At 41.3% G+C, this 14,610-nt stretch overlaps 1 protein-coding gene across 7 annotated transcripts in view; it reads right to left on the reverse strand.

Moving 5' to 3' along the window:
- Nucleotides 1–852: 852 nt before the first annotated feature.
- Nucleotides 853–14,610, reverse strand: part of Tle1 (TLE family member 1, transcriptional corepressor) — a 90,723-nt gene continuing 76,965 nt past the window's right edge. For 6 of the 7 annotated variants that reach the window (XM_031377679.1, XM_031377674.1, XM_031377676.1 and 3 more), the window contains 6 exons: nt 8,800–9,049; nt 7,390–7,637; nt 5,235–5,382; nt 3,017–3,167; nt 1,530–1,606; nt 853–1,431 (listed from right to left, as the gene is read on the reverse strand). In XM_031377679.1, coding sequence (XP_031233539.1) covers nt 1,324–1,431; nt 1,530–1,606; nt 3,017–3,167; nt 5,235–5,382; nt 7,390–7,637; nt 8,800–9,049 — 982 coding nt within the window. In that variant the 3' untranslated portion in view covers nt 853–1,323. The remainder of the gene's footprint in view (nt 1,432–1,529; nt 1,607–3,016; nt 3,168–5,234; nt 5,383–7,389; nt 7,638–8,799; nt 9,050–14,610) is intronic. The other variant, XM_031377677.1, reaches the window with a different exon arrangement.

Here is a 14,610-nt window from a genome sequence, read left to right on the forward strand (position 1 = left end):
AGGGACAGTCTTAATGAGATGAATGGGGCAAAGCTGGCTGGATTAAGTGAATCAGTGTAATAGATCAAGTAAGTACCTAATGAGACATAATCTGCTGACTTTCCACTTCAGTTTTCCAGGGACATGAACTCCAGAGCTTTCTGAACAGCACACATCATAAAACAAAACATAAATCATCAATATATTCCTTAAAATACAAGAAAAAGAATGTAAATAAGATTAGGCCTACCTATAGTGCTGATTCAGTTTGTCAGTAGGATACAAGGAAAAGGCAGAACTTTTAATTTGTGACCTTGAAGAAATGGTCATACACACAATCTTAGATTTAACCATATAGATCAAATGAGGTTTCTTTGGGGTAAGGATGAAGGAGAGGAAATCATGAGGGATGAATATGTGTGAAAACAGGATCATTGTTTGATACATTATCTAAGTTTAAAAAAAGTCAGGAAGGGTAACACACACTTGTAGTCCAGGCTGAGACAAGAGGAGTGCTACCAGCTCAAGGTGAGCATAAAATATAGTGTAGGAAACTGTATTAAAAGCAAAATAAAAATCATAATAATAGTTAAGTTTCAGTCACAAGAGTCTCAAAGAATGAGTATTAAAGTAATTCCAATTTCTTCTATTAAAGCTGGCATTAACTGACAGTTCCAGTTCTGATCCTGAGTCTCTGTTGATCCCCAAGAACTTGATGGGATCAGTCCCAATACAGCAGATATCCACTGTCAAATATATTTCTGCAAAAACAAGTGTACTAAGAACTTACCTATGTGTGTATGGACTTTACTCACAAAACCCACATCTAGGATTCAAATGTATTGATTAAAAAGAATCAAGGAGGAAGACCACTTTCTGGTACTAAAGGTTTTACTGTAATAAACCAAATATATTTACAATTTATACAAATGTTGAAACAACAAAAAAATACAAAAAGAAAAAAAAATCACAAGATGCAAAACCAAGAAACAAGTTCATTGCAGACACCACTGCTGTACAAAGGACTCAAGGCGAACTGAATTGCAAGGAACAGAAAGGTAGGCTCACAGTTGGCCAAGGAAGGACTGACAGGCATCAGCTTGCTCCTCTGTCCCATACCTGCGGTCTCTGTATGACTGTGGTGCCCAAAATTAGACAGGTGACTGTCTACTGATAGACTTGTTGCCTTCTCTCTTTGTAGACTCAAAGCAGTTCTGTGTCAAGATTTGGAAACAGGTTTCTTCAGTTTTTTTGATGTTTCTGTTTTTTTAAATTATAACTTCTATTTCTACAAATTCCAAACATTTGGCCCAATTCAACTGTAAATATGAAGCCATGGTATTCTCAGTAGATGACCTCATAAACGGTAGCCTTTTTGTCCCCTGAGCCAGTGACTATGTATTTGTCATCCACAGAGATGTCACAGCTAAGCACTGATGAAGATTCTTTGGACTGTAAGAAAAAACAGCAGGCAGAGAATATTTAATGTGTTCCATGTGGAGGCAACCTCACTAGTTATTTCAAAGGCCACAAAGTACAAATTTCCATACCTGGAAGATGCTGGCTCCATACGGTGTCCGCCAGGCATTTAGGAGGTTGTCTTTTCCAGTACTCACAAACCACTTGCCTAGAATTAGCAAAGGCACACATGATTTCAGCAATATTCAAATTTCCCCTGTTGGAATTAGTTAAATAGCACTGTTTTTAGTGTGTGGTGTGTGTGCATGTGTAATAGTGTTTATGAATGCAAATGCACAGGCCAGGGAGCATGTATGTGTGAATGTGAGAGACAACCCCGTGAAGCTGCTTCTTTTCCTTACCCCTTGCTGAGATAAGATCTTTATTACTGTTTGTACTGATGCCCTATAAGCTTCCAGGGCCATTCTCCTGTCTCCAGCTCTCATCACACTGTAGGAGTGCTGGGTTTACAAAAGTGAGCTAGCCCATCTAGTTTGTAACATGGGTTTCAAAGACTGAACTCACGTCACTGTGCTTGAGTAATAGTAACTGCTTCCACCCAGGAAATGATCTAGCTATCCCCCAAAGAGAACATTATCATACTAGGTTCCATGTCCAAAGGGTTGGTCTCTGATCCAAGTAAGTTTTAAATCTAGGCTCCTTGGTGTGATCTGTTCTTAATCAATGGCGCTGTCAGAAGGCTGGAGATTACTGAGTGGATAAACATGTGCAAGCATGTCCACACATTCAGATTTCTAGCATGTAGGGTTGTGTACTTGGAATCCAAGTCTCAGGGACAAGTGTGGGAAAGCCAAAGAGCAGGTAGGCCTTGGGCAATTGCTGGCCATCTAGTGTAGCCAAAAGACAAGCTCCAAGAATCTTGCCTCATAAACAAGAAGCTGAGTGGCAGAAGGATAATGGATGAAGATAACTGGCTTTGACACCCTCCTGAGATTGTTTGCAAGTGTGTGTGTGCGCGCACACACACAGGCGTGTATAATAGTACCATGAGTCATTCAGTACATGACTCAGCCTCATAGCCATTTTCACTCTTACGGAAACATTGAGAGCAAAAGAATTTAATACTGAACTAATCAGAAATGCTCATTTATCAGATGCATACAGAATGTACAACTAGTGTCAGTCAGCCATATATTTTCACAGCCAATGACTAAATATGTGACCACACAAAGCACAGGACAGTCTCCACATGGACTTTCCCTTCTCTGTTCTAATTCAGGAAGAATCTGAGTGTAGCTAACATCCTTCTGACCCTGCATCCTTGTTATACGGTCAGCACATAGTGATTTCACTGTGGTCCTATTCTAAACATCATTACCCTCCACACTTCAGAGCACCAGCAATTACGCCCCACCCCTACCATATATTTCAGTGTCTGCTGACTTTTCTCAAATTAACAAAGCAGGCTGAGACACACATTACTCTGCTCTGAGGAGCAATAGAATTATTGCATCCAGCTACATGGAGCAACACATTTTTTCCCCAGATACCATCTCTAAGCATATTTTAAAAAGTATTTCCCCATTTAGGCCATTGAAACTCTTGTAGCTGAACTTACCACAATAAGCAAATTTTAGGGACAGCACACAGCTCTCGTGGAGGTGCAGCTGGTACTTGTCAGGCTTGTTCACATGCAGAACTTCCACGTTGCTGCTTTCCATGCCCACGGCAAGCCACTCCCCAGTTGGGCAGTACCCCAAGGAGAAGATCTGTTATAGGTAAGATAGGATCACTCATGACTTTACTCAATAAGTTAAGGAAGTGAGAAGACAGCAGGCGGTGCAAGCACAGGGTCAAAAAACAGGTTTCATCTGCCAAATCCAGACTGGGAAAGGGTATAGGATGCAGTCCAGCCCAGAGTCCTCTACTGAACAAATAAATGGGAGATGAAAAGCTCCATCAATGCTGTGAAATAAGAAATCATCTTCAATAATAACATTGGAAGTCATCATTAAGAGACACTAACTGAAATACTTATGCTAGAAATACAATGTCTAGGATATGTAATCCAATGTTTGGAATGAGGATGATATAACAAAACTAGCCAGATACCAATAGCTTAGTGTAGGGAATGTAACTGTCTGTGTTTGATATAGGCTTGCATATGTTTAACAATTATAGACATTCTTAAGTTTAAAACTTGTGACCAAAAATAATATCCTGCATATTCTACAGAACGGTAGAATAGGAAAGATTGTTAAACTAAAATCAATAGTCACCTAAATTAGTATATGTGAGAGTTGATACAACCCTCAGTTGTATGGGAAGAATTTCAGTGAAGAATTACATGGATTTGGTCAGCCTGTAGGCATGCCTGTAAAAGAGTTTCTTAGTTGGGTTATTTGAAATGGAAAGACCCACCATGTATGTGTCACCTCTTCACAGGCTGAGCCTTGTACTGAATGAAAAGAACACAGATATTGTCCCAGGGTGTGTGAGCACTTCCTTCCTCTTTGCCCTTGACTATGGATGCAATGTGACCAGCTGTCTTAGGATCCTACACTGTGACTTTCTAGTAACAATGGACTGTGATCTGAAATAGTTAACTAAATAAACTGTTTTCCTCCTAAGATCCTTTCTGTCATATTTTATCAGAGGAACAGAGTAAAATTAAAACACTATATGTAGTTGTTTTCCATTTTTACCCATTTTTTAAATTTTTATTACCTGTACACAAAAAACACACAGCAATGGAGAGCGGGGGCAGCAAGGGGTGTGGGCAAGGGGCTGAGTAATAAAAAGAACAGCTTTACCATGAGGAAGACACCAGTAAAGGTCAAGCACTGCTTTTGCCAAATAAGTCTACATTCTCCAAAAGTTGCTATGTTTTTATATTATTTTAAAATTCTACTCAGTCATAGTGGTGTATACCGTTAATCCTAGTGACCTGGAAGCTGAAGGTGTAGAACTGCCATACGTTAGAGTCAAGCCTCAAAAGCCTTCTATAGATCTAGCTGGTCATGATATTTTTTTCTCTACTGAAAAGCATTTTCATGCAATATATTTTAATCATGTCCCCTCCCCCATTCTCAAAGATCCTCCCCATCTTCTTACCCAACCACCTTTATATTCTCTCTCCCTCCCTCCCATCCCTCTCAAGCGCACAAACAAGCAAAACATCAGTAAGTTAAAAAAAAAACAAAAACAAAAAAAAAACAAAAAAAAAACCAAAGCAAACAAAAGAACATAAAAAAGGCCCCTATCTCCCAATGCCCCATGGACTTTGTGTTGGTCAATTACTCTGAGGTATGGAGCCTGCCCAGAGAGTAGTAGATGCACCCTCCATTGGAAAAAACTGATTTTCTATTACCAGTGGGTATCAACTGCAAATAGCTTCTTGGTGAGGAGTGAAACCCAATGTCCACTTGCCCCCTCAGTGTTGGGTTTTTAAGGTTAAGAAATGAGACAGGAATCCACATGTTCTTAAACTCCTTGAATCAAATTAACATTCATTTCGCTCTCATTCTGCCTTTGATAGTGGTAATACAGTCTGTTGTGTAACAGACTGCATACTGCTGAAGAAAACCTGTATATTCTCTACTGTATAAACTCCTTTCACCAAAACCACATGTACATAAAGCATCTTAACACAGTTTGACTCACAGGATTTTTGTAACCATCCCCTTTTCAGCGGGGGCATGCTGTGTGTGTGTGTGTGTGTCTGTGTGTTGTATGCCTGTGGTTTTAAACACATCTGCTTATCATGTGATGCTGAGGTGGGAGAATGATCCACAGACCCCTACTGACTCCACAGCAGGCCAGAGCCAAGCACTCACCTGTGAAGTGAAGTCGTGCTGCTGCAGCTGCCTCCCTTCTCTCAGGTCCCAGGACCTCACAGTGTTGTCTAAACCGCCTGTCCAGAGCTTGGTGCCATCATTAGAAATGTCAATACAGCTGGCTCCGTCTGTGTGGCCCTGGAATTGCCTGATAAAACAAACCAGACTGAATAATGATTTCCTGCCAGAGCTCAAGGTAAACACTGTTGTGTTGTTAGTTTTGGACTCACTGTGTCATCTCAGTGTTTGTTAGCGTGCAGTATCAAAGTAACCTTCCCCTGAGGAGCACAGGAAACAGCCCCTGCAGGTTCTGTTTCTTTTCTCAAGATCCAAAGCCTAAAGAAATGGACTGGCTTGCAGGATGCTGCCAGAAGCCAGGTATCCTATGGCCTCTGATAAACAGACCCAGTGAAACTCTTCCCTGATCTGGAAAAGAGTTTAAGTACTAAGAGACAATAAAGATAAACACACAAAAACCAATTTCCTTAAGGAACGATAAAGACCAGTCCTTCAGTGGCCAAGGCCTGAACCCACAGAAAGGAAAAGGCTTATTCCAAGAACACATTCATTTAGAAGATAACCTACCAGTAGGGCCCTTCCTGCTAGCACAGTATGAACTCTGTGTACTTAGCCCTTCTGAATCATAAAGGGCCTTGCATGAGAAAATGTGGACTCTCAGAGATCAAGGGTCAAGCAGGCCTCTTGACCTCAGAGATGTTAGGTAGAGACAAAGAAAAGTACTGAGGTGGACAGACACTTGCCAGACCCTCCACCCCCAGAACAAAGCTTCACATGGGACCTTCATGCCATGTTCAGATGGCATCCAAAATCAATTGGGTGGCAAGAATTTCTGACCCCTGGAAGGGCATGAGACAACAAGTCAGATTGGCAGTGGAGAGAACAGGAGCACAGTGGGATTTGGGGTTGGCAGATAGGGAAGGTACACGAATTGATGCTCACAAACGTGACTACATGCTGAGCATGCTTTGGCCAGGGCAGATCAGAGAGGGCAGGAGCCACCTTCAGAACTAGGTAAGACCCAGAATAGAACTGCTTAGAAATCTCAATGCCAAGAAGGCCTCCCATACCTTATTACCACAGAGCACCACGCTTAAATTCAAAGTGCAAAGAAAAGAAAAAAAATTACCATTGCTGCCCTGAATTCTTAGCCAAGATACAAGCCAAAAATCTTTCTCTCCCAAGCAAGATCCCTAATCCAGTTCCTGTCCCTACTAGTCCTCTTCTCCCACATGCCCAGAATTCCTTGCTGTTGTCCAGCAAGTGGACCTCAACAGTGCTACCTGGGCTCTCCATGATCACCTGGAACGAAGGAGTCTTTGTGGTACCTTTCTTCCTTTTGTCTCTTCAAACAATTGTCCCAACCTTTTTCTTTCATCCTGACTTCTTATCACCTCTTCAACTCAAACTCTCAGAGTAGCCACTGGCCACACATGGCCAGTCCCTGCTAAAACATGTATGAAGCACCCCAACACACATATACACACATGATTCCAGGGAGCCAGCAGGCAGCAGAATGCCAGGTCTGACTAAAGGAACAGAGGCAAGTTGTGCCTATGTTTTCTCATCTATAAAGTAGAGGATAGAGGTACACACAGACAGCCTTGTCTTAAAATCCCTATTTCTACTTCCCAAAAGCTGGCTACATTTGATTTAAGTGCTTATTCTTAAAAATAGTTTGTGGAATGACTCTGGTATGTGCATTAAATGGAAACAGACTAGCTGCTGAGGGAAGAGAGAGATCTAGAAGCCAATCAGAGGCCCATGTGCTTCCAAGTGGAATGACCCTCTTAGTTAGCTATGGAAAAATACAGATATTTTAAAGCTATTTTGTGGTTTCAATGCAACGAAAGCTTATTTTTAATGTTCTTTTGTTGTCTTGTGTCAGCAGATTTTCATTTGCATAAACAAGACTCTGGCCAAGCTCAAACCATTTAGACTGGTATGTTGTCCCTTGACAAAGCCATGTCTGCCATCTCAATATGGATGAAGAATGGGAACAAAAACGATATAAGGTCTTTGTGTCACTCTAGCATATGCCAAATACACTCGTCAACCACAGGTGGCCAGTTAGTCTCTGTATCAACACTCAGCACCCTCTTAATTGAGGCTTCCCTAGGAGAATCCCTGTACTCACCTCACCAGGGTCTGGTTGTGCAGGTCCCACACTGCGATGTTGCCATCACTGCAGCATGAGAAGCAGACCTTGGAGTCAGGGCTGATGGCCAGAGCATAGCAGGCGGGGGCTGAGGATGTCAGCTCTGCCTTGATGCGGGGAGTTGGAGCTGCCAGGTCCCAGATGGATAGAGTACTTGCTTCCCCTCCCACTATGAGAGTACAGCCATCAGGTAGCAATTTACAGGAACGGATGTAGTTATCTCTATTCTGTGGAATAGCAAAATGTAATCACTGTGGAGCACTGCCAACTGATAATACTGTGTGTTTCTAAATGCTGTTCTGTTTTTTAACTTCAAGAGAAAGATTTCATGAACACTCTGTTCTACAGGAAAGACCAGGGTCCAACTGCCATTGTCTTCTTCCAAAGAGTAAATAAACTCATAGGGCTGCTAAGCTGTATTACTGATTTGCAACTGCACAGAGAGACTTGAAAGCATCTGGGTGGAAGGCAGGTGTGAGTGCACTTCCCTGTGGAGTACACTGCCAGCACTGTCATGTACTATTGGACAGTGCAGACCCACTCAATCTGCTTTTGTTTTCATTTTTCCTGACACTGCCCAATGAGTACTGAGTAGTTTTTTAAGAATTTAATGGATTGGCTTTCTCAATATTACCATAGCTATTATCCTATGGAACCTTCTTAATCAAAAGGCCAATAGGTGACTCTTCATCAAAGCCAACCCAGATAGAGGGAAAAGAGTTCTTTCAGTATAAGGATGCACTACCACAACAAAATCACCACCACCACCACCGACACCCACACTAGCTTGCTAGGTCTTTATCTGCCCTTCTTGTTTGAGAATAACATCTAGATGCGTAGACAGGACAGCCCACTTCATAGTCTTCTGAAGACCAACATTATAGGTCTGGCAATCAAGGTAAATAGGTGCTTCTAGGTTCTTGATGGAGTAGTTTAGTGTTTTGGGAGTCAATTCTTTCTGTTCCAGTCTTACTAAAGCTATGGCAGAAAGGAAAAGCTACCCCCCCAACTCCTTGACAATACCAAACCAGTCTGGGAGGGTTTTCATGCCACATTAGCAAATATTGATGTTTGTTATTTAGCTGAAGTTTACAGGGAAATTTAACAATGAATAGATAGCTGGGATCAGACTTCACATTAACTACTTTTTCCTCTACTGCATAGGACAACATCTTAGAAATCATGTCTACAAAGTGAGCTCCAAACCACTGCAAAACATCTCCAAAAATAAGTCTATCAACACCAGGATTTAACCAATGTAGTGGCAATAACTGAATCCTGCTCAATTAGCAAAAGGAGCAGAAGCTTGACAAGGTAACATAGGAAACAAAGGGGCTTGTATTCTCCGCTCATGAAAATGAAGCTCAGGTGAACCTCATGCTTGCTCACCAGACAATCCAGCTGAGAGACGGGGCTCTTGTTGCCAGGGTGGCTGATGTCCCAGACCTTAACGCAGCCCTTGCCACCTGTGTACACGTGCCTTGTGGGGTTGCTGATGGTCACTGCACACACCACCTCCCCGTGGTTGAGGGTGTTGATCTGCCGAGCATGTCGGGGAATCCCAGGTCCAATGAGGGCATCAGGGGGAAAAGGAACAGGCTGCATTTGGCCATCAGCAGTAACGTGGAAGGAGTATGCTCTAAATGAAAGAAAATCACTTATCACAAAGGGAGCTATAGCCTGGAGATGGGGAAAGATGGGGCTTCCTTGCCATGGTTTCTCCTTCTCCATTCAAAAGTCTTTACATTTAAAGTCTGTAATCAAGCTATTATTTTACAATACACAAAACTTTATTTTAAATGTCTTAAAATTGTTTCTTACAAACTCTGAAAAGTATTCTTTCAAATCTCACTATAAAAATGTGCTTCTAAACTAATATACTTTTCCACAAACCTCATACATGATTTCTTATAATTTAAAACACCAAAGACGATGTCTTTAGGCACTAAAATCATGGGGATAGAGAGATGGTTCAGAGGTTAAGAACACTGTCTGCTCTTCCAGGGGTCCTGAGTTCAATTCCTGGGTAACCACATGGTGGCTCACAACCATCTATAATGTTACCTGATGCCTTCTTCTGCCACACAGGTGTACATGCAGGTAGAGTACTCATATACATAAAATAAACAAATCTTAAAAATAATGTATCTTAGAATTAAAACACAAACATGCAAACAATAACAGCTTCTGGGAAAGATGATCAGTGGTTCAGGGCACTGGCTGTTCTCGCAGAGGACATGGATTCTATTCTCAGCACACACATGGTGACTCACAAACATTGGTAAATCTACTTCTAGGAGATCTGACACCTTCTTATTTCCTCCATGAGGAGACACACATGGTATATTAACATATATGTATAAAATATACACATAAACATAAAATAATTTAAATTTTTTTTAAAAAAAACTGATTTTTAAAACATATTCACACTTTTGTCTCAAACTCCTCTTACATAACCAAGAAAAAATTAAAAAGATTCTGATATCAGATGATAGATTTCCTACCCAACAATTGCTCATATTTACCCCAAAACAACAATTTTATCTGATGGAGGCAAAGCAACCAGCTAAGAGCACCTTCTCAGTTCCACACTAGCCAGGGCACCATGTGCTTTACAATGGGGTTTCTCTGTGTAGCCCTGGCTGTCCTGGAATTCACTCTGTAGACCAGGCTGGCCTCGAACTCAGAAACCAGTCTGCCTATGCCTCCCAAGCGCTGGGATTAAAGGCGTGCACAACCACTGCGCAGCTGGAGAGCATTTTCAATTTAGTTCTTTACTTGAACGGGGGCTAGGAAAAGGGGACGGCTGAGTACTTTCTGCACATTTTTCTGAGAACCTGAAGCTTACCTAAAAATTAAAGTTTCTAACATTTTCAAAGGTAAAGCAAAGGAACTGAGGACAGCTCGAGGTTGAGCCCTATCTAGGGTGTGCAGGGCCAAGTTCAATGAAAACAATAAAGAAAAAAGGAATGATGCCTTTTCTTCCCAATGCCTAAGTCAGCAAGCTGACTGGACTCAGGAAGCCCTTCAGACTGCAAGCTAACTTTGAAGATGAGAAGTAACTTCAGAGGGTGGTAGAAGATCCTGCTGGGCTGACACCTGCCCTGGGTTGCTAACTTTCATGAGAAGCAAGTGAAACTTTCATGTTGTCTGTCTGCTGTTCTCTTCCAGGTTCAGCACAAATGAGCCTAATCCATGTCATGTACTTTTATCTCTGGCAACAAAATTCAAGACTTTTTTTCTTCTAATGTATTAAATTGCTACTTGACTCCCTAGAGCTAGTACACAATGGGCATCATAAAACACACAACAAAGCCACTTTAGAGTGGAAGATGTGCAGTGTTTTTCTTCTCATCCTAGACAGGAGAGCCCTGTTAGTCTCCTAGCTCAGACATCATGGATCTGGGAGTTTTAGTCACCAAGCATAAACGAAGCCTGAAGGATTTTTCTGTTCCTGCTACCTCCTTAGGGAAGAATGAGTCCTTTCTGGAACCTGTCCTTGACATTTTGATATATACAAACACCATGAATACTAACAGAGCTCTTGAACTTTTTTTTCTGCTAATAACTCAAACTGTACAAAATAACTTGGCACAAAACTGAAAACTGATACTCAATATCAACTCTCTATGAGGCTGTACTTAAACATGCACATTCATCAGCCTGGAAATAAAGATAGGTTTCTATTTCCCTCCATAGAAGCAACATATCAAATAAATGAAGACTTTAAATGTTCCTTCCTTCATCCAAAGGAAAGATCTTCTATGTCCATTATCTCTTGGAAAACTGGCTTTAATGGCCACTGAAATGAGGCTATTTGTCACCAGCAGTTAACAATGCTGTTTTATCATGACTCCCATAGTGATGGAGACAGAATAATGAAGGTTACTTTGGTGGTCTGGTTCTGGGGCTTTTCCCTTGTATTATAGAGGATTGAATTCAGGGCCTTATGCATGCTTAGCAGGATCTCTACTACAGAACTCAATCTCTAGTCCCCCTTTTTGGAGACAGTACTACTAAGTCATACACGATAGCACTGAACTTTTCATCCCCAATTAGCTAGGGTAGCAGGCATGTGGCATCAGGCCTAGAAATCAGCTAGTATAACTCAGTTTGAATAACTGAGCTACACCACAAAAATTTTCTGGGAGATTATATATATATCTCACTGCCTCAGCCCTTCCTCTAAAATATGCACTAACTTTTTTTCAATTCAGAAAGACTCTTTGTATTCTTAGCAATACAGAAATATATATGTATAATACAGTTATTTGAATAGGAACTGACACTACTTATTATGGAATATCAGTAGTTTCAATCAAATAGTACTTTGTTGCCCTTGGAGACAAAACTACAAAAGCTTAGAGGTTTTAGTCTATTATTTCTGCCCTTCAAGAATTCTGGAGTTCAACTACCTGGTAGGACAAAATCCACTAGCAAAGTTATGTAGTAGTACTGTTCCATTTCTGTTGCTCTAATTAAAACAATAAACCTCTGACATCTCTGGCTAGCAATCCCATGTTAGAGGCCACCACTACGATGAAGTCAAGTGAGCAACCTAAACTACCAACTCCAATCAAGAGCAGAGAGAATAAACACATGGATCCAACTTCACTTGCTCACTCTCACCTAGCTTTCTTCTACTAACATTGTTGAGGATCTCCTGCCTAAGCAATGGTGTTCCTCAACATAGGCTTGGTCTTCATATATCAAGATGGGGCCCCAACAAGGAAAGAAATTTGCATCAGATGCCCTTCCAGCAATCCCAGGTTTTCAGTGGGAGGCTATTTTATCTTCAAATTAGAATCCCACTGGTTACAGAGCTAAATGTTTCAGATTAACAAAATATCTGTACCAAGTACAGATGGGAGAGCTGTCTAGTAGTCTTTGGGAGACCTATCTACCAGGTGTGTTCTTCTTCCAAGAACACAGGAGCTTGTAACCATCATTACTGAGGCAATTTAAAATAGATTTAGAGTGCAATGAAAGCTTTGAACTCCCATCTGTCCCGTCAGTCCTGAGGGCCTAAGAGGAAGCTATAGAGCCTCCACCAATGAACAAACCAGAACAGTACTAAGGGCTGTGAGCTCTCCTCCAGGGATCCATAGAGAGCAAAACAAGAGGGGATCAGAGATGGCTGGAATTAGTATTCAACCACAAAAATAACAGGAACTTTCAATACCCCATATCATGTCAACGTCAATGGTAGAGACCCCAGAAAACACTACCTTCTCTACGGGCTGAGAAATTAGGAATAACAGCGCCAATCAGCACGGAGAATTTGCAAACAGACAGTTAGCACAACTGTCTTTCCTTATCCTCATGGGATACATTACTGGGTCCCAGGTGGACGCCTAAAACAAAAGACCACATTATAGCTAGCTTTCCAACGTACAATCTACAGTGACCTTTAATTTACAAATCAAGAAGAATAAGATAGTGATAATGAAACAGAACAAGTATCACACATTCTAATCAAATCAATTCCCTTACACTTTGAAGTCACTATTATTAAAGACACAAGCACCACAATGCACAAACTACAACATATGAGGTTGCTCGGGGGACAGAGGCAGGGGAACCCTGAATTTGAGGCCAGGCTGAACAGTACTGTGCGACTATGCCACCATGTATATATATTTAGTGTATTCAAACAGAGCAAAACCAATAGACAAGAGAACAGCTGAGTTCCCATGTGATATGAAGCAAATCTACTACTCAGAATCCCAGAATTTCACTGTCACATACCACAATATACATATATACATACACATATCCTCCCTCTCTCCCCCTCTCTAAACAGATAAATAAAATCTGTTTATTTATGGTGTTAATACTTTCAGATTGCACTTGACCTGAAAGTGTCAATAAATGAGGATTATTCTTTTAGACCAAAATTACAGATAAGGACAGACAAAAGAATGGCCTGATTTTGTTTGTACAAGCTCATAAAAAGGCAAAAAATACAGTATCAAAGCATAGTATTGGTTTTCCTCATGGCTGAAGTGATGAGTAGACCTGAGAGAAGGATTTATACTGTTCCTCAATGTAATTGCTGTTGGAAGAGATGGGTACTGCCAATAAAAAGCAATTGAGCAGTATACACATTATACATGCACTGCTCTGTACCTGTATTACATCCTTTAAATGGCCCATTTATTTATTCAAGAAAAAGTAAAGGGAAGCTCTCCTAACCAACTCACCCACTACATTAAGTCCAAAACCAGGTTGAAGAACCTAGACTTTTAAGTAAAATGGACTTGACACGGGGCACTAGCTTGCTAACTACGCCAGACGCGTATGCTCCTACGACTAGCTGTTCTCCAGCCTATGATGTATCTGTTTCCTGATCCACGGGGCCCAAAAAAATGAACAAACAAGACAAAAACAACAGCAACAAAACCTCAAAACCAAAACAATAATACAATAGAAGCATACTCTGGCGCTAAGGATTGGCTGTTAGGATTAAGACAGTACTGGGAACTACAGGGAGTCTCCAGGAAACAGAAGTGTTGTTAATCACAGATAAAACAGCCAATGAGGCTCTGCTGAATATCCTTCCAGTGGGGAAGTGCAAGTATCCTGGGATTCAGGAAAAGAGAAAAACACAGGTAGGAATAATCGGGCAAACAAGCGATGTCTAATGAGGTAAGCAGGTCACAAGAAGAAGCACAATGACAAGCCCATAGGTAAAGATGTGAGTAAATGTCCATAGGGAAGAGGACACCAGCAGCAAACTGTGAGTTAGAAACTGAAAGATCTGGGACCACTCCACTCCACTAAGCCCATACCCATGAAGAGGCCCCGTCTCCACAGCCTTCTGGCTAAACTACGATTCATTCACTTCTGATTCTGAAGACAGGAGGTGGGACTGGAGAGGTAAAAGGAAATCCCACTGGACTTACGCTTTAAAAGGAAATGAAATCAGTACTTATTGAGAGCAAAGGGCTTTTCATTTATTGGGCACATGGTAGTGATGAAGTGCTAAAAGGAAAGGGTCCTCTCCTGAGGTTCTTCCCAGAACAGTAAGCTGAATAGCAAGAATGCATTCTGAGCAAGCAGACTGTCTCCTGTTAACAAAGCTACACTGTATTCTGCAACCAAAGGAAAACTGGTGTTTAAAGACTTGTCGGTGACCTGGAAATAGATCAAACCGCACTGGCAGAATTCAGTAAACAGTAATGAAGCAGAGACTCT

Source organism: Mastomys coucha, unplaced genomic scaffold (assembly GCF_008632895.1).
Source record: "Mastomys coucha isolate ucsf_1 unplaced genomic scaffold, UCSF_Mcou_1 pScaffold18, whole genome shotgun sequence".
Lineage (NCBI taxonomy): Eukaryota > Metazoa > Chordata > Mammalia > Rodentia > Muridae > Mastomys > Mastomys coucha.